The 26,749-nt window shown below is 40.5% G+C and overlaps 1 protein-coding gene across 12 annotated transcripts in view; it reads right to left on the bottom strand.

Moving 5' to 3' along the window:
• SYNE2 (spectrin repeat containing nuclear envelope protein 2) overlaps window positions 1-26,749 on the bottom strand; it is a 343,315-nt gene that overhangs the window by 125,956 nt on the left and 190,610 nt on the right. For all 12 annotated transcript variants that reach the window (XM_027065882.2, XM_027065880.2, XM_027065884.2 and 9 more), the window contains 9 exons: window positions 24,886-25,208; window positions 22,097-22,241; window positions 21,062-21,280; window positions 14,892-15,157; window positions 12,417-12,585; window positions 9,107-9,262; window positions 6,593-6,733; window positions 4,862-5,044; window positions 3,944-4,081 (listed from right to left, as the gene is read on the bottom strand). In XM_027065882.2, the coding sequence (XP_026921683.2) occupies window positions 3,944-4,081; window positions 4,862-5,044; window positions 6,593-6,733; window positions 9,107-9,262; window positions 12,417-12,585; window positions 14,892-15,157; window positions 21,062-21,280; window positions 22,097-22,241; window positions 24,886-25,208 (1,740 nt within the window). The remainder of the gene's footprint in view (window positions 1-3,943; window positions 4,082-4,861; window positions 5,045-6,592; window positions 6,734-9,106; window positions 9,263-12,416; window positions 12,586-14,891; window positions 15,158-21,061; window positions 21,281-22,096; window positions 22,242-24,885; window positions 25,209-26,749) is intronic.

Here is a 26,749-nt window from a genome sequence, read left to right as displayed (position 1 = left end):
CATTTCTTATCCATTTAAAGACCTACCATAAAAGCCAACAATCATACTCCTAGGCATCTACCAAATGAAATGAAATGAAGACATACATCCACACAAAGATTTGTATAGGACCATACACAGCTCTGCTTACAGTAGCCTGTAAGACCCCCTGATCCCCACCTCCTGATACTCAGGCCCTTATAATCAACTCCTTTGAAATGTAGGTTGGGCTTACTAATTTACTTGCTGATTTACTACTGGCTCTACTGATTCCTTACTGAGATGTCACTTCCAAGATTAGGTTATAAAAAGACTGTTTCTGTCTTGGGGGCTCTCTTTTTTAGATCATTCATGGTGAGGAAAGTCAGCTACCAGGCCATGAGGCAGTTTTGTGGGGGAGGGCCACAGGTCTGTATATAGAAATAGATCTTCTGAGGCCTGCCAATAGCCAAGTGAATGACCTTGGAAGTGCATCCTGTCTTCTCCCTCACCCACAGCGAGGCGTGACTGCATTCTTACAAGAGACCTTGAGCCAGAGGCACTCAGCTAAGTCGCGCCTGAATTCCCGACCCACAGAAACTGAGATAATAAATGTCTGTTGTTTTAAGCTGCTAACCTAGCATAGTCCAAAACTTGAAATAAGCCAATGTCCATTAACTGGTGAAGGGATAAACATGGTGCATATTTCCACGAATGGAACACTACTCAACAATCAAAAGAATGATCTATAAACATTAACAATCTGGATGAATCTTGAAAACATTACGCCAAGTAAGTCAGGTAAAAAAGGCTGTATACTATACGATTCTCTTTACAGGACATTGTGGAAAGAGGCAGAGGAAACTCTGAGGTGATGGAGATGTGCTTTATATTGACGGTGGTGGTGGTTGTTACACAATCGTATCCCTTTATCAAAACTCATCAGTTGCACACTTAAAATAGACGTATCTGGGGGCACCTGGCTGGCTCAGTTGGTAGAGCATGCAACTCTTTGTAATGTCATTTCATGTCATGTCATGTCATGTCATGTCATGTCAAATGTAATCTTATTCTATTCTATTTTAGACAGAGAGAGAGAGAGAGCACATATAAGCAGGGCAGAGGGGCAAAGGGAGAGAGAGAATTCTTAAGCAGGCTCCACATTCAATTCAAAGGCCAAGGTAGGGCTTGATCTCATGCCCCTGGGAGTATAACCTGAGCCACCAAGGCGCCCCAGTAGAGCATGCAACTCTTGACTGTGGGGTCATGAGTTCAAGCCCCACGTTGGGCGTAGAGCTTATTAAAAAACACATAGGGGCGCCTAGGTGGCTCAGTTGGTTAAGTATCCAACCCTTGATTTCAGCTCAGGTCATGATCTTATGGGTTCATGAGTTCAAGCCCTGCATCAGGCTCTGTGCAGACACTGCAGAGCCAGCTTGGGACTCTCTCCCTCTCTGTACTGCTCCCCTGCCCTCTCTAAAATAAACAGTAAAAAAAAAAAAAAAAAATGCATATATTATGTGTGTATTTTACTATATGTAAATTATACCTCAATGAAATTGAGTAAAAAAACAATTTGTCTATTTTTACAAAGAAAATTTATGTTTCAATAATTCTTAACTACAACAGCAGTATTTCTGGAATCATCTTTGGGTTACAAAAAGATTTTAACAAATACAATTCAGGTAGAAGCTTAGTTGGGAGTTTTGACACTTCTTCAAGAGACATTTTTAAATATCAATGCCTGGTAATGCTAAAGAAGTAGAAAAGGGTATCTTAAAAGTAGAACAACTATTTTCAAAATAGGGACAAAATGGGATTTCACATATGACTAGTTGTTTGAGACTTACTTCCCATTGGAGGATTCATGAGGATACCTTCTACAGTAAATCAGCCTTCTCTTATGCCTACTTCCTCTGGCTCAGAAAGTAGAGTTAGACTAAGTTCTAGTTCATACACTAAGGCCAGCAAATTAGAATGTCCTCATGACTGAGATTCTTTCACACGTCACATTTGGGTCAGTAGAAGACAGCAAAATTAGAGATGCTTTTGCCTGAACTCACTCTTGTAAATTTGTTTTAAACTCATAACAAGCATTTGAGGAAAAGAGTATCATTCCTCTCTTCTGTCTTTGCAAACTCCTTGCAACTGGTGGAAAATACAGGCAATTTAAAATAAAAGACGACAGGGGCATCTGGGTGGCTCAGTTAAGCATCCAACTTTGGCTCAGGTCATGATCTCGTGGTCCGTGGGTTTGAGCCCCACATCGGGCTCTGTGCTGACAGCTCAGAGCCTGGAGCCTGCTTCAGATTCTGTGTCTCCCTCTCTCTCTGCCCCTCCCCTGCTCACATTCTCTCTCTCAAAAATGAATAAACATTAAAAAAATTTTTTTTAAATAAAAGAGGACAGGGGTGCCCAGGTGGCTCAGTTGGTTAAGCGTCCAACTCTTGATCTCAGCTCAGGTCATGATCTCATGGTTTGTGAGACGGAGCCCCACACTGGGCTCTACGTTGACAGTGTAGAGTATGCTTGGGATTCTCTCTCCCTCTCCTCTGCCTCTCTCTCAAAATAAATAAATAAATAAAACATTTTATAAGCAAAGAAATTTCATTAATAAAATAAAATAAAGGACAGGCTATAGGGATGTGGAAAGCCAACCCGAGAGCTGGGGGCAGAAATCACAGGCAAGGGGAAGAAAAGAAACAAATGGGTGAAAGGCAGCATCGGTACAACTGTTACCATGGGGGGAAATGTGCCAACAAATCTCAAACATCTGGGAGGTATAAAGTAAGCTGTCTACTTGGGAATACACGGTGCTATTCTAAAGATATAAAGGAGCTGGATCAACGTTGAGGTCTGATTGCTTGAAGAACTGTTGTAGAATAAACCTTTTCCTAAGAGATTCCTTCTTGTGGTTTAAATAATATGAGAGAAGAAAATATGCCTTCACAATAAAACTTAAGCCAATACTTGGCATCTGGAAGATCTCTTGCAGTCATGGCTCTGGGTAGGAAAATACTCTCATTTGTTTTGTCTTTGTAAGCTAGCATGGAGACATCAGGCACCAAAATGGACAGGGCATTTGGCAACATGGCATGCTTGAACTAGAAGGAACTACGGACTCGTTTTCTAATGTTGTGCAACTAATTGCCACAAACTTCGCAGCTTAAAATAAAACAAATTGATTATCTCGTAGTTTTCATGGCTCCAGAGTACAGGCATAGCTTAGGAAGGTCCTTGGCTATTACAAGGCCATCACAAGCCTACTATTAAGGTGCCATCTGGAGCACAGTTTCTCTTCCAAGTTCATTTAGCTTGTTGGGAGAATTCAGCCAGTTTTCCTGCTGGCTGTTGGCTGGGGGGTCACGCTCTGCTTCTAAAGGCTGCCCAAGGGTCCTAGCCCCACGGGCCTCTCCTAATATCACAGCTCACTTCATCAAGCCAGCTGGAGAATCTCTCTAGTCTGCTATTAGGGAGTCTTATAATCTATAAACATGATTAATCATGTATTCATGGGATTGACTATCCCATTACCTTAGCCATATTACTATAACCTAGTTAATAGAGTGGCTATCTCATCACACACTCTCATATTCCTGCCCACACTCAAGGAGAGGGGGTTATATAGGTTGTGTTTACCAGGGGCAGGAATATTGGGAGGCTTCTTAGAATTCTATTGACCAAAACCATCCCTATTCACTGCAACACCCTCACTTCACAGATGGGGGGAAACCAAGGCCCATGGAGGAAAACGATAAATTATCCGAAAAGTCATATAGGAGTTATCAGGACAGAAAGAACTAGACCCTGGCCTCCAAAATCCCTGTCTAGAGCCTGCCACTGTCCCAACCTTCCTTCTGCCATTTGGCGTGACTGAAGATAAGGTTGTTCTTCAGGAGAACAGGGGGGCAGCACCACGAAGGGGAGCTATACCACTCATCATTGTGTGGCTTCCATACGTAGGAAGAAATGAAAGAACACTTACCTGAAGGGTGCTAGCGTGCTGACTCAGCATCTTTGAAGAGTCATAGTCAGCAGGATTAGCCAGCAAACGGCTGGTATTTTCTGTCCAAGCCTCAGTACTCTTCAAAAGGTCATGATATGCCTCCATCTTAAGTATGGCCTGTGAAAGAAAGGCACGAGCAAATAGTCTGACTCCTTCCACTTGAGTCAAGTGATTCTTCAATGGAGAATTTGTTACCATAAATCAGGCCCTGCAGGGTTCCACTCCCTGTGGCTGGGGCAACTCGCCCACCCCCTCCAGGTTTTCACATTTCTAACTTTTAAGACTAACCCCGACCATAGGTAGAAAGGATTTAAGAAGTTGTACCCTAATGCTATGGGTCTCAGGAACAGTTCCCAGTTAGCCTTGCAACTAGTCTGGTTCCCATTTTATGCTTCATTCTGAAAACTGGATTCGTATTTTGTCTTCCCATACAGGGCCTTGTCTTAGTATATCCCAGTTCCTCTGGGACTAGGCTCCTGCCTCGTTCTTGCTAGATTACATGTACAACTCACCCACCACGACCCCTATTTGGAAGGGAGGGAGAAAGTGTCTTGTTCCTGAATGACATTCTTTCTTGTTGCTGGCTCCCTGCAGGGACCCTTGAGATTGTTCGTTGGAAATGCCCATTGCCTATTGGGAAACCCAACGCTCTCCTGGACTCCTGCTGCGGTCCGACTCTGGGACACCTGCTTCTGCTTGCCCAGTCAGACTTCCTGCTGATGACAGCAGTTAAATCTGTCCTCCCGGCGCCCACCTGACCCTATCATCTGGCTCTAGCTTCAGAACCCGAAACTGGCAATTCAAGGGAAAATGCCTGCCTCAGACTATATATTTAAGTTTTGTTTTAAAGCCCTTTCAATACAAGCTAAGCGTAGTTATCACGTGTTACTGTCATACCTTATTTAACTGTGAGGTTCTAGATTCTGCTCTCTGCGACACTTGCTGATACTGCTGGAAAGGAATCATCAAGCTATCCATCCATTCTTGAGCCTGTCCTGGATCCTGTTCAACAATGTCCTGCACTTCAGAATCCAGCTCATTTAGCTTGGAATGCCAGAGATCTAGCTCGTCCCACATTTTCTGGAGAAGGAAATCATGAGTCACTTTGAATGCAGAGGTCCTGGTTCATTGTGTTAATTCCTAGTCTTTGCACTGTATTTGCACCTGTAAGTGCTACCAAAACAACATCACAGGCACACTTATTCACTTATGCCCCCAAACCACCTGTGACCTAAATTGAAAAACACCATTTCTGGGGTCTCTTAGTTTACCTATATTTGTTTCACGAACAGAATTGGCTGTAAGGGAACAGAAAGACCTAGACATTTCCAGAGACAAATGACACTGAACAAGGTCAATATAACCTTAGTCTTTCAAGAGTGATGAGGTAACATTATGTTTAAAAGGGACACACACAGACACACACACACACGCATCCTCATGCGCGCCTGTGTGTGTGTATTTAATCTAGAAGACAATTTTTTAAAATTTTATTTTAGAGAGAGTGAGTGTGTGCGATTGGGGGAGGGGAGCACAGGGAGAGAGAGAGAATCTCAAGCAGGCTCCACACTCAGTGCGGAGCCCGACATGGGGCTCAATCCCACTTCCCTGGGATCATGACCTGAACGGAAATCAGAGTTGGACGCTCAACCGACTGAGTCATACAGGTCCCCCAAGAAGATGATTTTTACTAAGTGTAAAAACAAAGCTAACAGAAAATATCTGTTTTGGTTTAGGATTAATGCAGTGGCAGAAAATTCTAGCAAATAGATTGGATTCAAGCCTGACCTTGTATTGTCAATGGAATTCTCAAAGGTAAAATATTTAATTTGTACTTAATATTTGCTTAAGAACCCAACTTTTAGAAATGGGGAAAGTAGACTGGTTAACTTAGCTTCCTCTACTTATTAAGGGTCAAGATTTTGTCCAAAGGTGAGCCATATTTTGACCTATTTTTAAAAGTCTCCATTCATATTAGAATAATTCCTTAAAACATAGATTAGAATAAGAATGCTTTTCCACATGCAGGAGTTTACTCGGGGAATTAAGTGGTAGAAAATCATGCTTATGTACAGTTTTACCTAAGACTTTATTTCTCAAGATATTTTACAAGGCAAAAAATTTGGGATTTCTATTTTCCTGCTTTGCCTTGTAGTCTAAAGAAAAGTTGTTAATTCCACTCAAATCCTATTGAAATATATTTTTTAATCAAGTAAGTTTCAGAAACATTCCATATCATATTCCCCATGTTAATTCACGTTAGAAAACAAAAACTCCGAGAATTGCTCATAGAAACATGCTAGCTTTAAAAAAAAAAAATTAATATTTATAATGTTTCTTATATCAGTCTTTCCAGGATAAGGTCCTTACTCTCCTTTACTTGTGAAAAGGCTAGTTCACAATCACAGGCTCTCAGGGGTTCAGGCATATTCCCACCATGGAAAAACTGAGAACGATTCTTAAACGCAATCTTCTCTACTAACCCTCTGCAGGTGACATGCAGTAAGGGGGCCCTATAGGCTCTGGGTGAGCATCTCTGTGCTTCAGATTCATCCAAAGAGCACACCCTGATGACTGAGGAACATGAGGAATGCTAAATGCTGAAGGAAATTAAAGGACGGATATTACCTTTTGAATCTCCTGAGCTTTCTCGATATTTTTGCTTTTCTGCTGCAACATCTTTTCCACATTGTGAAGCCCTTTGTTAATCTCGTCTATTTTTCTACTCATCGTATATGATGGTGAACTTTTCAAAACTTCACTGCTAATCTGTTATAACGAGAGAAAGATACGTTTGGCTTACAGATGTGCTCCATACTCTATTCACAGGTCCAGGTGATAGAAGAGATAGGTACACTGTTACGTGATTTTACTTACAAAAATCCTGTAAAGGCTAGGGGGGACATCCCAAACCATTATTAGCTAATACATTAATGAGAGGGTAGACTAGCAGACTAGGAAGTAGGAGCTGTGCTGACCTGACCTTTTAAGTCCAATCTAAAAAAAGGAGAAGAAAATCAATCAACAAGAATTTGTTGTAATCTACAGATTGTACTACAGGTCTGTGCTGAGTTGGGCAAAGCTACTGAGTGTACGATCTGAGACAGAGCCCAATGGAGCAAAGGATATGAAAAAATCCAAGGGAGGTGAATAATTTATTATACAGTCTCTCATTTTGTGACAAAGACCTCTGCATAGGACTGTTCTCAATAAAACCCAGCTTATTCTCAAGCTGACTCAAAACTAATGTAATTCTCACCGTAATATTCATTTGGGTGAAATAACCCTCTAAAACTCACTATTTCTTGAGGAGGCACAAAGCTCAGTTTTTCTCTGCGTGAATGTTTATAGTGTATGTTTTCACAGCAATCTGAAATCTAGTAGCTGACCAATGTAACTTTTTTATCTGAATGATTTTCTTAAGAAAATAACTTGGGCTAGGAAAGATAACAAATGAATGTGGAATGTGTCATTTTTCAAATACCTGATTAGTTCCTGTTCTTGGTTTTTTGGTTGTTTTTTTTTGGTTTGTTTTAGGCCATGTTGTTGATAAGGCTTTCTCCCAGCAGCCACTAAATAACCAAATAATACTTTACGCTTCTGTATAATCCTTTAACCCTTTTAAAAACAACTATATCTGTATAACTATTACGACTAAAACCTTCCAATGCAGATGGTACACAGAGAGAAACTAAACACAGGTTAAATGACTTGCTTATGGTTACACATCAGGGGAGAACGTGAACTTGTCCTGAGAAGCCCCAAGTCACTCTGGAGTCCCAGGCTCTTTTTCACATTTCAGGATGTTGATACTCTTGTAAGATGTTTTTATTCCACAGACCATCATGCAGTTGAGATTTTTAGGGGAAAAATTTAACCCTATGTTAGTTTTTAAACTGCTGTAGTAGCTATTTATTGCTACGTAACAATTTTTCTGGTATTCGGGACAGTTATTCTCTTGGCCAAAAGGCATATAACTTAGGTACGTTAGGAGAGACCAAGATTTAGGAAAAGTCAGCAGCCCTTCAAATTATACAGTATGGTTCTGAGTCTGCCTGGATCCTTCACACACCAAACAAGCAAAATCAGTTGCAATCTGTTACAAATATACAAGTTACAGCTGACACTCTCAACCCTAGATTTAAGAGTGATTCTGATTATTTATTTTGTTGGGGATTTTCACATGAAAAGAAGAAAAGATTTTCACACGAAGTATTCAAAGAAACAAATTTAGTTGCTCTCAAAACACTATTTTCTTAAAATAAATCAATAGTGCTTGATTCTTGAGAAGGTATCTCATGGAAGTATCTCATTTTCTGCTGTGTTAAATCAACAACATTTGTCATAAATGTATATTAGGAGTATATATGTTTTTTCACGGGTCAGATTTTCCTAAGAAAACCGCCAAAGAAGTTACCTGGTTTGAAATGTGATTTCCTGTGTATGTGCTTGATATCTATTTTATTAAGTTAGGGGTATTCCAGACTTCAAAAAAGAACACAAAAATCTTTCTGTGGATGCCGGACCAAACAGAATTTTGTTCTGCTGGATGGATGTAGGCTGCCTTTCTAGGATCTAATAAATCTGTCTTGCTAACATCTTGGGTCTCCAGTACTAGGAAACATTTCCCACTTGTTCTTCTAACTTTCAGATTCATCCATTCGGGGATGAAGATTTGCTCAGATGTGTTTTGTGAGGACACCGTGTCTTAGATGCTATTCCTGGTGAGTTGTGAAATTCGTATTCTAATTGCCCTTGGTAGCAATTTTAAAACACTCACAGGGAGGGAATACATTTTACAGCAAAGTATTATTCATGTCCAAAATTTTAAAGTGATTCTCCGTTTAAAAAAAAAAAAAAAAAGCCAAGTAAAAGCTAATGGACAATTCTATTTTTAAATGCAAGAGAAGAAAAAAACTAAACATCCTGACAACTAAAAATAAACACATTGTCTAATTCTGTTATCTGTCACTTATTTAGAGCAATTTCACCTCAGTATTCAATACACAAAATTATCACTTATCTAAACCCTATAAAAACAGTCATAGTTGAAATCAGGGCAAATGAAAATGTGACATTACGTCGTCTTTTCTTTATATCTCTTCAACTCGTAAATAATAACACTAGTACAAACATTATTACCTTCTCGTCTATGTCTTCTAATGCTTTTCTGCATTCTTCCACCTGGGATTCAATCTCTGCAGGGACTAGGGTATACATTTCAGAATACTTGATTCGCAGTTTTTCCATAATATTCTCAAAAGTCAGCTTCCCTTTCTTAAAAATGCTTTGAAGCTCCTAAAAACATCAAGAGAGTTTCAAATACTCACAGGACAGGGAGAAAGTGTAACTCTCAAAGTAAAAGCAGCTTCCCAGCACATCCTTATGATTTAAATGAGCACACTTTGCATGACAAAGCCTCACTACTGATACAAGCCGATTAAGCCGGAGAGATACTCTGCTTGGTCAGATGATGCTTTCTAGTTTGTAAGAATTAAACTTGATATCTCTTCATGGTGTCAAACCATTGTCCTAACAAGACATTACAACATCTCCTGCTTCTAAAATACCTCTAGGATCTGACTGTATCTCACTTGCAGTCTTGATCTAGAAAGCCACAAGTAGCAAAAAAGTTTCAAAGAAGTTTTTTTTGTTGTTGTTGTTATTAACTGTTTTGCCATTTCTGCTTCTTCCTACATTATCATCACAATGATTCAAGGCCACTAAAAGCCCTACGCTTGAAGCAAAAGTGTCTGCTTTCATGTAATTAGACAGCCCAGCAGAGCTCAACTTCTTTCAAAAGGGAGGGTTCCAGTTCCCTGCAAAGAATGTGGGCTTTAAAAGATAAAAGAAACCTGAACAAATAGTCTATTGGTGGTGGCCTAGAAACAAAATCTGATCTACGTTCTCCTGCACTAATTATAAAGGAGAAACTCATTTGTTTGGGAAAGTCTCCCAAAGATCCAGTGGAAAAATCCTTCTTGACTTTACTGTGGCTTTTGGGGGGTTTGTTTTGTTTTTACAGTAACTGTTCAGTAGCATTATTTGTGTTAATAGGTTGAGTCACCGCACTGAAGAATGATTACAATTTTGAATGACTCCGTGATGTGTCACTGTTTTCCTTTTCTTTACCCTCAGCAGAGAACAAATCCAGAGGCAGAAAGTTAGAGAACAACGCCATTCAGACAAAGGTGGGGTTTGAAGTACAGTGCCGTCCGGTTTTATCTAGACCTAGTCAGAGAATATAGAGCTACACTTGGATGGGTTCTCCATGAAGACTGAGGGAGAGTAAATTCCCTCTATCAACACTGAGCAATGGTTAACAACCACACGTGATTTTTGAGTAAACTTCCAAATGTCTGTTTCGCTTGTTACCATTGGACTGGAATCATTCTTTTTTTTTTTTTTTAATGTTTATTTATTTTTGAGACAGAGAGAGACAGAGCATGAATGGGGGAGGGGCAGAGAGAGAGGGAGACACAGAATCGGAAGCAGGCTCCAGGCTCTGAGCCATCAGCCCAGAGCCCGACGCGGGGCTCGAACCCACGAACCGTGAGATCATGACCTGAGCTGAAGTCGGACGCTCAACCGACTGAGCCACCCAGGCGCCCCGGACTGGAGTCATTCTAAAAGACATGAGGTCCCAAATGACACGGGGGCGTGTGCACAGCCCTTAGGATACTGTGATTTAAGAGATACAGTTCGTCTTCAGCCCTGGTTCCTGAGCAGTTTCTAAGGCCCTTGGGATTTCTGGGATAGGCGTAAAGGAGTGCGTTTTGTTATTCATAACAAGCCCTTTTCAACTATACCTGAGTTTATGCTAATAAGTGACTTCTGGGGGCTCCCCCAGATAGATTCTCGATGGGGGCGGGGCTGGTTGCCCGAGGAACCAATCAAGTGAACTTCCAGCCCCATTTCCCAACCCCCTAGGGTGGGGCCAGGTGCTAGAGATTGAGTTAATCATCAATGGCCAGCGATTTAACCAATCGTGCCTGCATAATGGGACCACCATAAAAAACCCTAATCGATGAGGTCTGGAGAGTCTGGAGTTGGTGCTGGGAGAGCGGCACACTCAGAGAGGGCTTGGAGGCTCTTCGCCCTTACCTCGGTCTATGCATCTCTTATCGACGGATCCTGAGTTGCATCCTTTATAACAAACCAGTAATAGTAAAGTGCTTTCCTGACTTCTGCAAGCCATTCTAGTAAATCATTAACCCCGAGGAAGCGGTCGGTCGTGGGAACCCCTGATTGATAGCCAGTCTGTCAGAAGTACAGGAGGGCCAGAACTTGTGATTAGCATCTGAAGTGGGGGGCGGTCTTGTGGGAGTGAGCCTTTAATCTGCATGGTCTGTGCTAACTCCTGCTAGTTAATGTTTGAATTGAATTGAATTGAATCGAATTGAATTGAATTGAATTGAATCATTGCTTTCCAGAGACTTGGGGAAGAAACTCCACACATTTGGTATCAAAAGTGTTGTGAGTAAATACAGTGGCACCTATATCAGAGGTAAGTAGTACATCCTACTAAAGGCAGTAGTCTAACACCCTACTCAATAAATGCTCTGAGACCCCTGTTCACCAAACACGCCTGAAAAGGGGTTGAAGCAGGACTGCTTGGTCCAGACCGGCTTACCTCCCTGCTCTCTACTGTGATAGGAAAAGACAAGATTCAGTAGGCTGAGGGGGAAAGGTTAGGACCCGAGGTCCCAGGGTGGGGGGAAATGCGTATTTTGGAACAATGCTGGGAGTGTCTGACCACAGCAAACCCCCTGGGGCATAAGGTTCCTCTTGAGAATGTAACAGGTACCACCTATTCCCCTCCCCCTCAGGTTTCCCTCAGGAATTTGACAAAAGACCCAACTGAAAGTAAGTAGTAGACATATAAACCATTTGACCCACAAGAAATGATATGGCCATAGATCTCCCCTCATACAATGGAATTGGGCCAATCAGGAATGGACAACCCAAGCACCTAGAGCATCAAGCCAATAAGGACAGACACTGAGAAGGAACAAGGGGAAGAAAAGAGGGGAGAGTCCAGAACGTTATAAAACAAAGGCCCTTGCCCTCAGTCGGGAGCATTCACCTTCAAATGCCCCTTGTCTGTAAAGAGAGCTTTTATACTGGTCTTACTTTCTAATCTTATACCCTAATAAACTTTTGCCTGCTGTTCACTCTGTGTCCACCACTTTGTTCTTCAAAGCGGCGAGACGATGAATCCCAGGTATTGAGGTGAAAAATCCTGCAACGCTTCTCTGCACTCCAACCACACTGATCTTCCCCTGGGGCTTGGCCCCACCATGCCACGGGGTCTTTGCCGGTGCTTTCCTCTCTCCTGGGCCACTCCCTCCACTCCAGTCACAGAGTTACCCCTGCCCCAAGGAATTTGCATTCGAGACTGCAGACCTGTATCGGCCCCATTCACTGGTTCCTCACTTCATTCCTCACTCACCTCGAACTGTTCTGCCTTTTCTGGGTGGTCGTGTAATTCCATATTTTGGAAAGAAGTTGCGGTCTGTTGAAATAAATTCTTCAACGTACTTATTTCTTTTGTGAAGGAATGTCTTTCTTGGGTTTCATTCTCCACCAATTCCTTATTTTCTTGAGCTTTCTGAAAAAGCCTAACGTAACATCAAAATAAAATTGTTCTTATCCTGCTGTCTTGTGAAATAATTTTTATTTCAACAATTAACACAATGTCAGCATAGTTCGCAAAAGAAGATTATTTTTCCTGAGAGAAAAGTACCAATTTTCAGTGGTTTATATACTACATATACAAACATATACCAAATTCTATCACTCAGTCAAAAGCCTCTCCTAACTTTCCTCTCAAAATATCCTCTTTTTGGGGTTCCTGGGTGGTTCAGTTGGTTAAGCATCTGATTCTGGATTTAGGCTCAGGTCGTGGTCTCACAGTTTGTGAGTTTGAGCCCCGCATCAGGCTCTGCGCTGACAGTGCGGAGCCTGTTTGGGATTCTCTCTGTCTCTCTCTGCCCCTCCCCCGCTCCTGCTCTTATTTCTCTCTCTCTCTCTCTCTCTAAGTCAATAAACTTTAAAAAAAAATCCTCTTTTCACACTTTACATTCCAACTGCTGTCTCCATCTGACTTTTCTCCACATGATCTGTCAGTTCAACTGAATATGACTTAAGAGGTGAGAATGGAGTCATGCATGGGTGGGCTCTTGGGGACAGATGACCCCATTTGCTGTGGATGTAACTACCATATTAGTAGAGGAATTTAAGAGGGTACAGTCTTTCCTGAGAGCTATTTGGTAAGTACTTCTAGCCATAAACATATTATATCCTCTGACCCACTGATTCTGCTTCTTGGTGTCTTTCTCAAAGAATTAATCACAGATGCAGAGACTCTGGCATAAGAATATTCACTACAGTGGTTTCTTTTAAATGTTTACTTATTTTTCAGAGAGAGACAGAGACAGAGACAGAGACAGAGCACAAGCAAGGGAGGGGCAGAGAGAGAGAGGGAGACACAGAATTTGAACCAGGCTCCAGGCTCTGAGTTGTCAGCATAGAGCCCGACGCAGGGCTCGAGCTCGGAATGGCAAGATCATGACCTGAGCCGAAGTCGGACGCTTAACCGACTGAGCCACCCAGGAGCCCCCTCACGACCATGTTTTTATAAAAGTGAAAACCATGTATAACTTAAAGGTTCTATAATAGGAGTTTGGTTAAATAAAATATGGTATATTCACATGGTGAAATATTACATAATTATGTTTTAAGGAACATTTAATGGCATAGGAAAACTAACATGATATGCTGATAAACGATTTAGCACACAACGAAACAATATAGTACTATTATAATTTGTTTAAAAATAGAATTATAACAAAAAAAGGTAAGTGATTGGCAGTGATTGCTGTTGAATGATAAAATTGAAGAGGGAGGTTATATTAACCTTTATAATTTTCCACATTCCCCGAACCGCCTATAATGAATATGTGTTACAAAAATAGAAAGAAAAAAAAAAAAACCAATCATGAGTAAAAAAATTCAACGGCTATTCATCCTCAATAATACTGGGATACAGAATATGGACTGGTTTTCATCATTGTTACTGATCTTTTCCATCCGCACCCCCCCCTTCTTTGAGTATAGTTGACACGCAATGTTACATTAGTTTCAGGTGTACAACTTAGTGATTTGACAGGTTTATACATTATACTACACTCATCCCAACTATCCCGTTACATCACTGTTACAATATTGACTACATTCCTTATGCTCTGCTTTTTATTCCCAGACTTACCGATTCCATAACTAAAGGCCTGTACCTCCCACTCCCCTTCACTCATTTTGCCCACCCCCCACCCACCTCCCCTCTGGTTCTGCTTTGTGTTCATTTATACTTTTTTTTTTTTTAAGATTCCATTTATGAGTGGAATCACATTTGTCTTTCTCAGTATTTGTCTTTCTCAGGCTGACTTATTTCACTTAGCATAATACCCTCTAGGTCCATCCATGTTGTCTCAAATGGCCCAATCTCATCCTTCTTTAAGGCTGTGTAATATTCTCTTGCACACATATACCACATTTTCCTTATCTACTCGTCTACTGACGGACACTTAGGTTGCTTCCACGCCTTGGCTACTGTAAATAATGCTGCAATAAACATAGAGGTGCATGTATCTTTTAGAGTTAGTGTTTTCATTTTCCCTGGGTAGACACTTAATAGTGGAGTTACTGGATCCTGGGGTAATTCTATTTTGAATCTTCTGAAGAATCGTCATAATAGTTTCCACAGTGGATATACATTGCCAACACTGTATACTTTTCTGTGTTAACGCAATTCCATCATACCATTTGTCATTATTCTATATTTTTATATTTTCAATAGCCAATATTCTCTAAATTTTAAGCCTGAGTCAGCAAGCACGTTGTCTTAATAGTTTTTCATAAGACTTACTTGTTGCATCGTTCTTGCATCGATGTAATCTCTTGAAATGCTGGACCAGTTTCTACAGCCTGTAAGCTTTGGGGAGCATTCTGGATACTTCTTAGGCGCTGAAGAAGTAAGGTCAGTAATAGCTGCTGCTTCTCCACCTTTTCTTGGTAACGGCATAAACAGTCTAGCAGCTCACAGAGCTCCTCTGTGGTGGCCGCCTCTTTTGTTTTAGAAATTTCAGGGAGATCTTCTTGAAGGTTATCTAAAATAATTGCTTCTCGTTCAATCTAATTCAATAAACAAAAAAAACAAAAAAAAAAAAGAGAGAGAGAGAACTAAAATAACTAAACTGTACTTGGATCGCCTCAGGAGCTGAAGCATACCTTGGGAACCATAATTTTTGTGCACTGGCCCTTCAAAGGGTTCCTGATGCCATATCCTCACTCGAAGTAGCATCCATCTTCCTATAGCTGGGAATATTATTCCTCTGCTTTTGGAATCCCATAGTTCCCAGCGATCGATCATGTAGATATGTGATTACTATGAAATACTGCTATTGTGAGCTGAAGGAAACACTGTTGAGTATTTTCATAAATAATTTTTCTCTGTTTCAGATTTCCATTGCACAAAGCAGTTATCTCTTCTGAAACACCTATAAGGCAGTTCGATTGAGCTTCACCAAATTGCAACTACTAAGAGGTTGGGTGACTGCTGGATAATTTTTCTACAGGTGACTTTTCTTTCACATCCCATTCCTACATGCCCAAAAAAGTAAGTCTGGTACTTCCTCATGCCCCTAACACCCATGCCAAAGGGAAAGCAGTCCTGACTAATCATGTATTTATCAACATGGCTATGTGCAGAACCCAGAACTACATAACCTAATACATCACATGTCTGCAAAATGGAGTCCCGTCATCCTTGAACTCAGAATGAAGACACAGAAAATCAGATCCCTCCACGCACCTCTTCAGACCCTGTGGTCCTCGCCTCAGCTGTACCCCACAGTCACCACATTCTGCCCCAGCAGTATTGTTAACTCTCCCGCCCTGACATTCAAACTCAAGTCAGGCACCTTGCAATCTGGACAGTACAGAGTAGCACTCTGGTCAACTACCTTTCCGATATCACGCTCCCTGAAATGATAAACGAAAACCTGCCAAAGGGGTCGAACGTAAAGCCTGTGAGAATTTAGCAATTCCAGCATAAATTAAGTTTCCAGGAGCTCAGTGGTCGAGCGCCTGCCAGAATTCCATGGCGTAAAGCTCAAGCTGTTCCGTCTTATGTCTCTACCACTGAGAAAGCACTGGATTTGCCCACTGAGATTTTGGAGGCAGCATATGCTATACTTGAGAATATTGCTCAGCTCCATTTATCAGAATGCTGCCAAGCTTGAGGGGGGTCTGGACAAAAAGAGGCACTGCTCTAGGGTCAGATTATGGGATAAACTGCCCTGCCACTTGGGTCATATGACCCAGTTGAGTCCCCGGGTCACTGTAGGGTGTAGGTATAGGCTGGCCTCTCAAAAGACCCAGTTATGGAATGTATGCTTTCCATCACCTCAAACCTGAATTCAGTTGCATCAGAAGTGCTGGTTCTCAGGCAGGCAGCATTTCCACCAGGGAATGAGAGAGAAGGGTTCCACTGGGATGTCTGGCAACCTCCCCGCCAGGGAACCAGCAGGCAAAGAAAGGACGTGCTGTAGTGTCAGAGATAATGGTATCTAGGGTCTCGAATACACATCAGGGTGGAAAGAAGTAGGTCTGTAATCTAGAACTTAATGGAGCATCTCTTGGTGCTTCCATGAAGAGCAACAACAGCAACCATGACCTAATAAGAGTAAAGCAACTGAAGGCCTGACCTTCCCAGTTCCAGTTCCCCTCGTCCCCCACACCTGTTCCTGGAGATCACTTTCCAAAATAAATCACCTGCCTGCAAGCCCCATCTCAGGCTCTGCCGTCCACTGTTAAGTTGGTAAGTGATTAAGGAGGGAAATCATTTTTATTGGGGCAATAATTGTACTCAAAAGCCAGGCCATTCTTCAACTTGTGATGGATAATCAAACTGTCATACATGCACCCAACCCAGTATTACTCAGGAAGAAAAAGAAATGAACTATTGATACAAGCAGCAATATGAATGCATCTCCCATGCATTATGCTCAGCGAAAAAATGCCACCCTCAAAAGGCACAAACTATCCCAGTCCGTTTATATGACATTCTGGAAATGGCAAGACAGATTAATGGTTGCCAGGGGCTGGAGGTGATAGAAGGCACTGATTACAGAGGTGCACAAGGGGACTATCTGGAGTGATGAGACTGTTCTATATCTTCATTTTGTTGGTGATCATGTGCCTGTGTGCATCAAAATTCAACAGACTTTATCCGAAAAAGGATAAAGACAGCTCCCAAATCAGTAAAATAGTTGTCACAAAAATTATGTATTCATTCTTCCACCTGAATGATTTCCCTTGGACACAGAATTCTAATAATATCGGTTATAAAACTTTTAGATTCACCGTCAATTATAGAGTCCAGAAAGGGAGAAGGAGCCGTAGTTGCACCGTAAGTAAACAGAGTGAAAGAGACTGAAATACTCATAACCAGGAGATGTAGGAACCAGTAACAGTCTTTTGGACTTTGGGTTCAAGGGGAAGAAGCCAGCATTCTACCTTCAATTATCTTTCGAGACAGGACTTTAGCTCATTACGATCACCAAAGCAAAAATGATGACTGAATAACCAGAAACGAATAATTAAATCAAGCAGATTCTGTTTAAGAGAACAGGAAGGTAAAATTTTAGGGGGAAAAAAGGTAAATCAAAATTTAAATTTATTTTTCAAAATATACAATTAAACAGAGTTTTAAGTTTTTGAAAATCTGCTGATACAAAACCTTTATCCCATACAGATACGGGATTATCGTAATGTCTTAAAAAAAGAAATTCATTCTGTCACACACAAAAGCACCAACCATGCCAATAGAACCTTGCGTGTACAAGTGTTTAGATGATACAATTTTTATTGAATGGATACAAGCTACTTTAGGTTTTCATTTTTATTTTGAGAAAGAGAGTGAACACAGTGGGGGAGGGGCAGGGAGCGAGGGAGAGAGAGAATCCCAAGCAGGCTCTGTACTGTCAGCGGACAGCCCAGTTAGGGGCTTGATCCCACAAACCGTGAGATCATGACCTGAGCCAAAAATCAAGAGTCAGACACTTAACCGACTGAGCCACCCCGGTGCCCCTGGATACAAGCAATTTTAAAATCCTACATCAATTTGGTGTGCGTAAATATCATTTAAGCTGATGGTTTTGTGGTTAAATACCAGAGTGTAAGTTTGAAACATTTTTTTAACGTTTACTTATTTATTTTGAGAGAGTGAGGGCACGAGCAGAGGAGAGGCAGAGAGACAGGGGGAAAGAGAGAGAATCCCAAACAGGCTCTGCATGGTCAGCATGGAGCCCAAGGTAGGGCTTGATGTCATGAAGCATGAGATCACAGCCTGGGCCAAAATCCAGAGTCGGACACTTGACCAACTGAGCCACCCAGGTGCCCCTAACCAGAGCGTAAGTTTGAATCCTCTTCTACCATTCACTCGTGAATTTGGGCAAGTTACTCCATCTGACTGTGTCTCACTTTCCTCGTCTACAAAATGAGGATAAAATAAAAGTAATTACCTCATAGGATTCTTGTGAGGGTAAATGATAATACATATAACGTGCTTAGAACTGTGCCCAACACATGCTCCGTACCAGCCCATCATGTGTTGGAGTGGTTGTTCCTATTACTACATGAGGGCATATTTTGTTGGTGATGCTCTGAAAAACACATTCTGCCAGCAAATATTGTCAAATGCTTCGATGAATAATTACAAAGCTCTAAGTGAATGGGGTCTGAATTAATACAATATAATTGCAAATGGGCGCACAGCGATAGAAAGACAATGTAGTAAAATAGAAAGAGTAAAAGCTCAGGATTACCCTAGACCTGGGTTTGAATAAGAGCTGTCGCTCAAGAAATGTTTACTAACTGCCCACTAAGTGCAAGGCCCCGGTCAGATTCTAAAGTGACAGCAGTGAGCGCAACAGCTGTGGCCCCAGTCCCGCAGCCCCAGCTCCATCGCCACCTGGGAGGTCTCGTGTCATCAGAAATCTGTAGGCGCCTCCGTATCCCCATCAACGACATCGCAATAATATTTAACTCTGGAGAGCAATGCAAGGATTTGGTGGCACACAGCCTCCTGTAGGAACCCAAGAAACAGTGCCAGTACAGACGGGAAAGATGGGGGCTAGCAGCTCGGCTAAAAAGTGAAATTTACAAAGTTTCTTAGAGTTGTAACATTCAAGAGTCTATGTACTAACCACACCCTACCAGCACTACCAAAATATTATTCATTTCCAGAATATCAAGTATTTAGGGGCGGCTGGGTGGCTCAGTCGGTTAAGGGTCCGACTTCAGCTCAGGTCATGATCTGGAGGTCTGGGAGTTCAGGCCCTGTGTCCGACTCTGGGCTGACAGCTCAGAGCCTGGAGCCTGCTTCAGATTCTGTGTGTCCCTCTCTCTCTCTCTGCCCCTCCCCGACTTGTCCTCTCTCTCTCTCAAAAAATAAACATTGAAAAAATTAAAAAAAGAAAAAAGAATATCAAGTTTTTTTCTTTTTTCTTTTCTTTATATTATTTTATTATTCTGCAGTAAGGTAGGTATCTTGGATGACTCATTTAAGGAAGTTCACTTAATCCACCTTGACGAAGCCTATATCCTCTCCACACGGACGGAAACACTGGTGGCAATTATTTACTAGGCAATTATTACTGAGGCCATTATTTCTGGATCAGACTGTGCCAGTTTGAGCAGACAGGGCAAGAATGAAGACCCTGGCCGAATTTTCTCCCATGGCTTCAGAAGAGCTGCTGGTGACCTATAGTGCTCTCTCGGATACAATGAGGCAAAAGGCAGGAAGATCAAGTTTTAAGCAGGAAAATATGCCAGTGCTAAACATTTCTATCCCAAATCAAGTACTGATTCATTATATTTCTCTCTTAAGTAAAGTTAGCAGGAATTTTGACATGAATAAGAGAGAAAGGTTTTCATTTAATGTTCTGATTTGTACTTCATTTATACCTGATAGATTAAGGAACACCCGAAGATAATTTTATACTATTTTTAAATTTCCTTTCTAAATATATGTGATGGCCTAAATCCTGAATCATGCTTAAATTAACATCTGTGATTGATATATATTATGGAGGGCTTTTTTTTTTTTTTTTAGTTTATTTATTTATTTTGAGAGAGAAAGAAAGAGAAGGCAAGCAGGGAAGGGGCAGAGAGAGAGAGGGAAAGAGAGAGAATCCCAAGCAAGCTCTGTGCTGTCATCGTGGAGCTGTACATGAGGCTCAATTCCGTGACCCCAAGATCATGACCTGAGCCAAAATCAAGAGTCAGACGTTTAACTGAGCCATCCTGGCACCCCTATTATGGAGATTTTCTTTAAGAGCGTTTTCAGAAAGAGTGTCATACATATTTTAAAGTCCATACTTTAACCATTAGAATTAATTTCCATAGCTAATAAACAGTTAAATTCAAAATTAGTTGGTTATTGTGAATATCACCTAATTCTAACCTTTGGTGTTGTGTAGAGACAATTTTTTTTTTTTTTTTTGAGAGAGAGAGACTGTGAGAGAGCAAGCATGAGCAGGGGAGGGACAGAGAGAGAGAGAGAGAAGGAAAAAGAGCGAGAGATAGAGAGAGAATCTCAAGTAGTCTCCATGTCCAGCAGTGAGCTGAAGCAGGATTCGATCTCACAACCCTAAGATCATCATCTGAGCCAAAAACAAGCATCAGATGCTTAACCGACTCAGCCACCCAGGCACGCCAAGACAGTTACCTTTAAGAGGGGTTAACTTATAGGTACAATAAAGATTTTAAAGCTCAAACGAGCAAATACTTATTTATAAGTATTACCTGATGCCAAAAACATTGGTACTTTTAAGAAAGAATTTGAACCATTTCTTGGAGATGATTTTACTAGGACCTGACCTCTATGAACATTTATGTGCTACGTGCCTGTGGTATGAACAAAGGGTACCGGTTGAGGACTTGTTTTATATAAAAACAAACTGCCAAGTAGCACAACAATGTAGATGACAATTGTTAGGAAACTGGTTATAATGTTGAAAATGAAGCACTTACTTCTTCACTGACAAATTTCCACTCCCGCTTTAGTTCTTCACACCAAATCTCCCACTCTTTGGCAGCCTCTAGCAAACTCAACCATTTGTCCCACAGAGCTGACGTGGTTCTGAGCAGACACATGTCGTCGCTGTCTGTGCACATGGGTCTTAGGTGTCTGTGGACCCGGCGTAGTTTCATTAACTCTTCTTTGGTTGATGTAAGATTTGACCCCAAGGCCTTAGGAAAGAAAAGGAAGAGGAGGAATATAATGTCTATTGATCTTTCTGAAACTTATGAACTTCTTACAATCTTGAGGAATTGATTCTCAATCATCCCCAAGTGTTATCTGATCTATTTGTTGGTCCTTTTGGAAGCCAATTTAAGACAGATTAGAACTGCCTTAAGTATTACTGGGTTGCACACGAATTTGGAACTATGGTGACAAAAAGAGTTTTGAAAGGTAGATTTCTTAAAAGATCATTGTTATTTTAATGTTAGTCTCATATTTTACTAGGTAGTTAATCTGAACAATACTTATCAACCACCAATGTATTATTTCGGGTTTTTGTATATGTATTTGTTTGTTTGTTGATATGTGGTAGGTATTAAGCACAGATGACTCAGAATGCTTTCATTCAAATCCTAATAACGTAATACCATAGCTTTTAACAGATGAAAAGAAACAAAAACAAAAATTGCACAGTAACAATAAGAAGTAGCCAGAGTTTAGACTTATGATAGTTGCATTAAATTCTCTGTTATTGATCCAGCAACATCCAACAAAATAACAAGAAAGGTAAAGCTTCAGAAAGAATGATCACTAAGAACAATCTGCTACGAGTTTGCTACAGTCCTGTGAATCCAACCCATGAAATCTCTCAGAACCACTGTTTCATGGTTCCCCTCGGCTTTTGGTTTGGGGTGTTTTGAGTGTCCAATTCAGGTGGGAGATTTCTGTGGGTCATAACAGAGCCACATTCCCTGCTGCCGCCACCTGTTCTTCCTGCCAATTTTCTGCATCAAATCTTACTGGAGATTTGCAAATACTATTACCTTGCTCTGTTCCAAGCGCTCTAAAGCTTCCTTGTAAGACACCGGCAACGGGAACATGGACTGCCCAAGAACTGTCTCCGTTCGACTGAGGTGAGTGCAAATTTTCTCTTTAATTTTCCTGTAGCATTTGTAATTCTCGAGACACCTATAAAGCACCATTAGGAAAAAAGAAAGGATATTAAATTTTATTTAGTATAATATATTCTGGATTACCCACAATGAATTCTGAACACTTAATAAAAAACAGAATGTAATTCTCTTTTTCTTATTCAGCGTATTACACCAAATTTTTATTGATTACCTCTTCTTCACAGGGACCTGCATAAGACTTTTAATGCAAACTTGAACAGGCAGATAAGACTTTCCTCAAAACATGCAAATTGTTGGGGCGCCTGGGTGGCGCAGTCGGTTAAGCGTCCGACTTCAGCCAGGTCACGATCTCGCGGTCCGGGAGTTCGAGCCCCGCGTCAGGCTCTGGGCTGATGGCTCAGAGCCTGGAGCCTGTTTCCGATTCTGTGTCTCCCTCTCTCTCTGCCCCTCCCCCGTTCATGCTCTGTGTCTCTCTGTCCCAAAAATAAATAAACGTTGAAAAAATAAAATAAAAAAAAAAAAACCACGTAAATTGTAAAACTGCACTCTCAAACACTGCAAATGAGATATAAATTGGTACAATTCTTATAAAAACCACTTCGTCTTAAAAACGCTCATATCTTTTGAGCCATTAATCCAACTTCTGCAATTTATCTTAAGGAACTAATCCTCACAGTAGGAATTTATTCTAAACCTGATAAAACCTTTTACATAGTAAAATCTTTTTACTTATTAAACTGTTAATTAAAATAGCAGGGGTGCCTGGGTGGCTCAGTCAGTTAAGCGCACAACTCTTGATTTCCACTCAGGTCATGATCTCAGGGTCGTAAGACTGAGCCCCACATCGGGCTCCGTGCTGAGTGGGGAGCCTGCTTAAGATTCTCTCTCTCCTTCTCTCTCTGCCCCTCCCCTACTCACAAGCATGCTCTCTCTCAAAACCAAATAAATAATTAAAAAATTAAAAATGTCAAAAATCGGAACATACCTTATACGTAACAAAAGATATAGCTAAGTAAATTACAACCATCCATTTTGTAAAATATTTACAATTACTTTTGTGAAGTTTTGTTACAATAAGGAAAAGAGCACATGTTTTAAAGTAAAGGATAAGCAGCATCTTTTTATGTAGGGTAGTGTTCTGATGTATTAAAAAACTATGAATACAGTTATGTGTCTAAAATTGATACAGTCTCAGTCTCTCACTGAAAACAATGAAAACTTTAGTATCAAATATATATTTTAAAAATTATTAAAATATAATAATGAACTAGAAAGGAAGAAATATTCAGAGGCTCCCAAACTATATGGATGTGGAAATATAGAGAAACAAGCTGAGCTTTAGGGACAAAGATTTTGAGGGCATTTGCTGAGTTTCAGTTTTATTAACCTTTTCCTGGAACGCTGAGGGGACAGAGGATAAAGCCTCAACGCAGGATAGGTTTTAAATAGGAAACTTTCTCTGTCAAGATGTTTATAATATATATATAACCACAAAGGACCAGCCTGCAAAATACAGCATACATCTCTACAAATTAATAAGAAAAAGTATGGGCAACCCAATAAAAATTGGGCAATGGCTTGGACAGGCATCTTTCCGAAGATGAAATACGAATGACCAAGAAATATTCAATAAAGAGGCTCAAACACATTAATATAATAGAGATGCAAATTAAAACCATAATGAAATACCACTTTTCATCCATCAGACTGGCAAAACTTAAATCTCCCAACATCGAGTACTGGCGAAGATACGAAACAGTTGGGATAGACTATGTTGTCGAAACACTAGTCTGAGTAGAAGTAGGTAAAATTATTTGGAATTTAAAATGTGAGGTGTGCCTACCTTTTGACTCAACACCAGAATCCTCAGTAACTATTCAAGTGAACCTCTCGCATTTAAAAATGTTCCTATTGGCACTAGTTGTGAAGGCAAAGAGTAGAAAAACTCAAATGTCTGTCAATAGCTAGGTAACTGAATTTTGCTATAGACAAGAACATGAATAAACTTCAGCATCAAAATAATGAGTTTGAAAAAAATGAGGTGACAGAGGAACACACATATATGAAAATGAAGCATAAACACATAGAAAAAAATATTTTAAAAAGGAAAGAAAGTGGTAAATAAAATATTGGGGATAATGATTAATTCTGAGGAGAAGAAAGGACCGCACAAGAGAATTCAAAAATCATGATGTTTACCTTTGAACCTTTAGGGACAAAGCTGTTTAATTTTATTATTATCCTTTATATCATATGCAGACTTTTATAAGCATTCTGTTGTATGTATTCAACATTAAATAAGGAAAAAGGTAAAATAAATACAATAAACTATTTGCTATGGTTTTCTATAGATAGTGATTTAAAAAGAAAATTTTTTTAACGTTTATTCATTCTTGAGAGACAGAGAGACAGAGCATGAGCAGGGGAGGGGCAGAGAGAGAGGGAATCCAAAGCAGGCCCCAAGCTCCGAGCCGTCAGCACAGAGCCGGATGCCGGGCTCGAACCATGAACCGTTAGATCAGGACCTCAGCCGAAGTTGGACACCCAACAGACTGAGCCACCCAGGCGCCCCATGCAGGTAGTGATTTTTAAAGTTTTCCATATTTTCCAAATTATTCCCAAGTGGTAAATGTTAACTATAAAGAAAAATAAACCTTAATTTTGTTCTTAAAGCATTACCTTTAGAAAGAAGTACCTACCCTTCTATTTCAGCCTCCTTTATTTTGGCTGCCTCCCTCACGGCTGAGTCCTTCAAAACTAACCCATGTATAGTACACTGGAGTTGTTGTTTGGCTTCAGGGCTGGATACAATCCCCAATTTCTCAGTAAGGTCCTGGATGTCTGCTATTGTGGACTGCAACTCCTCTTGTTTCCAGTGAGATATCTCCAGCGATTCTTCCGGATCAGCAAGGTCTATTCTATGGGATGCAATAATGGCTTCACGGGCAGCAAGGATCCCCATCGCCCTAGTGACTGCCTCGTTATAGCGTGTCATACTTTCATAAGCATCATTCAAGACATCCTGGTGAACAGGAGATGAAACACTGTGACAAAGCTAGCAAACTCTGGGGATTTTTATCATTCTTGAATTTTTGTAGTGCATTCATAATATGTCTGGGTCTTACAAGGGTTAGTGTCTCCTACTTAGTTTGGCAACATTATGCTAGCACATAAAGACCAATAACTTTCTGTTTGCATAAAGAAAAACTGCTTCCAGATTTGCTAAATCTACTCTAAATTCAAAAATACATCTCAGGCATCATGTCTAATGATACGCATTCCTGTTCTAGAACTCTTGTATTAGACTATGAACTAAATAAAGCAATCGCATATATTTAATGTGTATAGCTTTAACCAATATTTGTTGGGGGCATAAAAAGAAAACACACCCTCGCCAAGATTTCTTGTGTTTTCAAATAAATGGCTCTGCCACAAATTTTAGTTTTGAACACATCACTTAACGTATCCAGACCATAGTCTTCTTGCTGAAATAACAAATAGTTGATGTAAATAACTTTCAAGGTACCTTCCTGTCCAGCTCTAATCCTATTATTTTAGAGATTTATGTCATTGTTCCTGGAAACTGTATTAAAATCAAATAAAGAAGTACTGAATTTACCCAACATTTGTTAAGTATCAATTTAAACATATTAGGATTCACAGTATGACCTTACATTTCTATAGCGTTTATACCTATCAAATATTGAAATATTATCTAATAACTCTTTAAATTAGTGAAGGGAGTTCATTTCCCCATTCTATAAGTTTAATGTGACAATTCTGAAAACACAGTGAAAGGCATTATATTAAGTACAAGTGTTCCAGCAATGCCTAAGCTATCTCTCCTAATTATTGTGGAAAAGGAGGCAGTATGTTGGGCTCATTCTACAACACCAGAGGTCAGCAAACTTTTCTTGTAGAGGGCCAGACTAAATATTTTAGGCTTTGCCCACCATCTGGACTATCACAACTACTCAACCCTGCTGGTGTAGCAGGAAAGCAGCCATAGACATTCTCTAAAGAAATGAGCATGGCCATGATACAATAAAACTTTATTTACAAAATCAGGCACCATGGGCAGATTTGGCCCATGAACCTTCATTTGATGACCCAAGCTCTAAAATCAGACAGACCTTGACTCGAATCCTGTTCTGTTCCTGATGCAGGAGCCTGAGAAAACTGTTGATGTTCTTGAACTTAAATTTCCTTATTTTGAAATAGAGCTAATGATAGCACCCCCCCTCACAGAGTTGCTATGAGAATTAAAAACACAGTTATTCAGCACGGTTCCCAGACACCGTAAGTTCTAAATGGATGCGGAGTTATTATTTTATGTTATTTTCTCTACACTATATTTCTTCCACTATGCCTCACTATTTCTAAAAACACAAACAAACCAAAACCAAACTCTGTCTGAACTCAACAGGGGTTGCCAGGGGTATAGAAGTAAAGGCTTCACATTCCTCTTTCCTGCCTATAAAGCACTGTATTTAGATGTCAATTGAGGTGGGATTGTAAACTGGTCCACCGCAAGTTTCTTTTAAATGGCTATTCTATGGAGAA

The sequence above is a fragment of the Acinonyx jubatus genome, chromosome B3, assembly GCF_027475565.1.
Source record: "Acinonyx jubatus isolate Ajub_Pintada_27869175 chromosome B3, VMU_Ajub_asm_v1.0, whole genome shotgun sequence".
In the NCBI taxonomy this organism is placed as follows: Eukaryota; Metazoa; Chordata; class Mammalia; order Carnivora; family Felidae; genus Acinonyx; species Acinonyx jubatus.
This window is presented reverse-complemented; position numbering and strand designations above follow the sequence as displayed.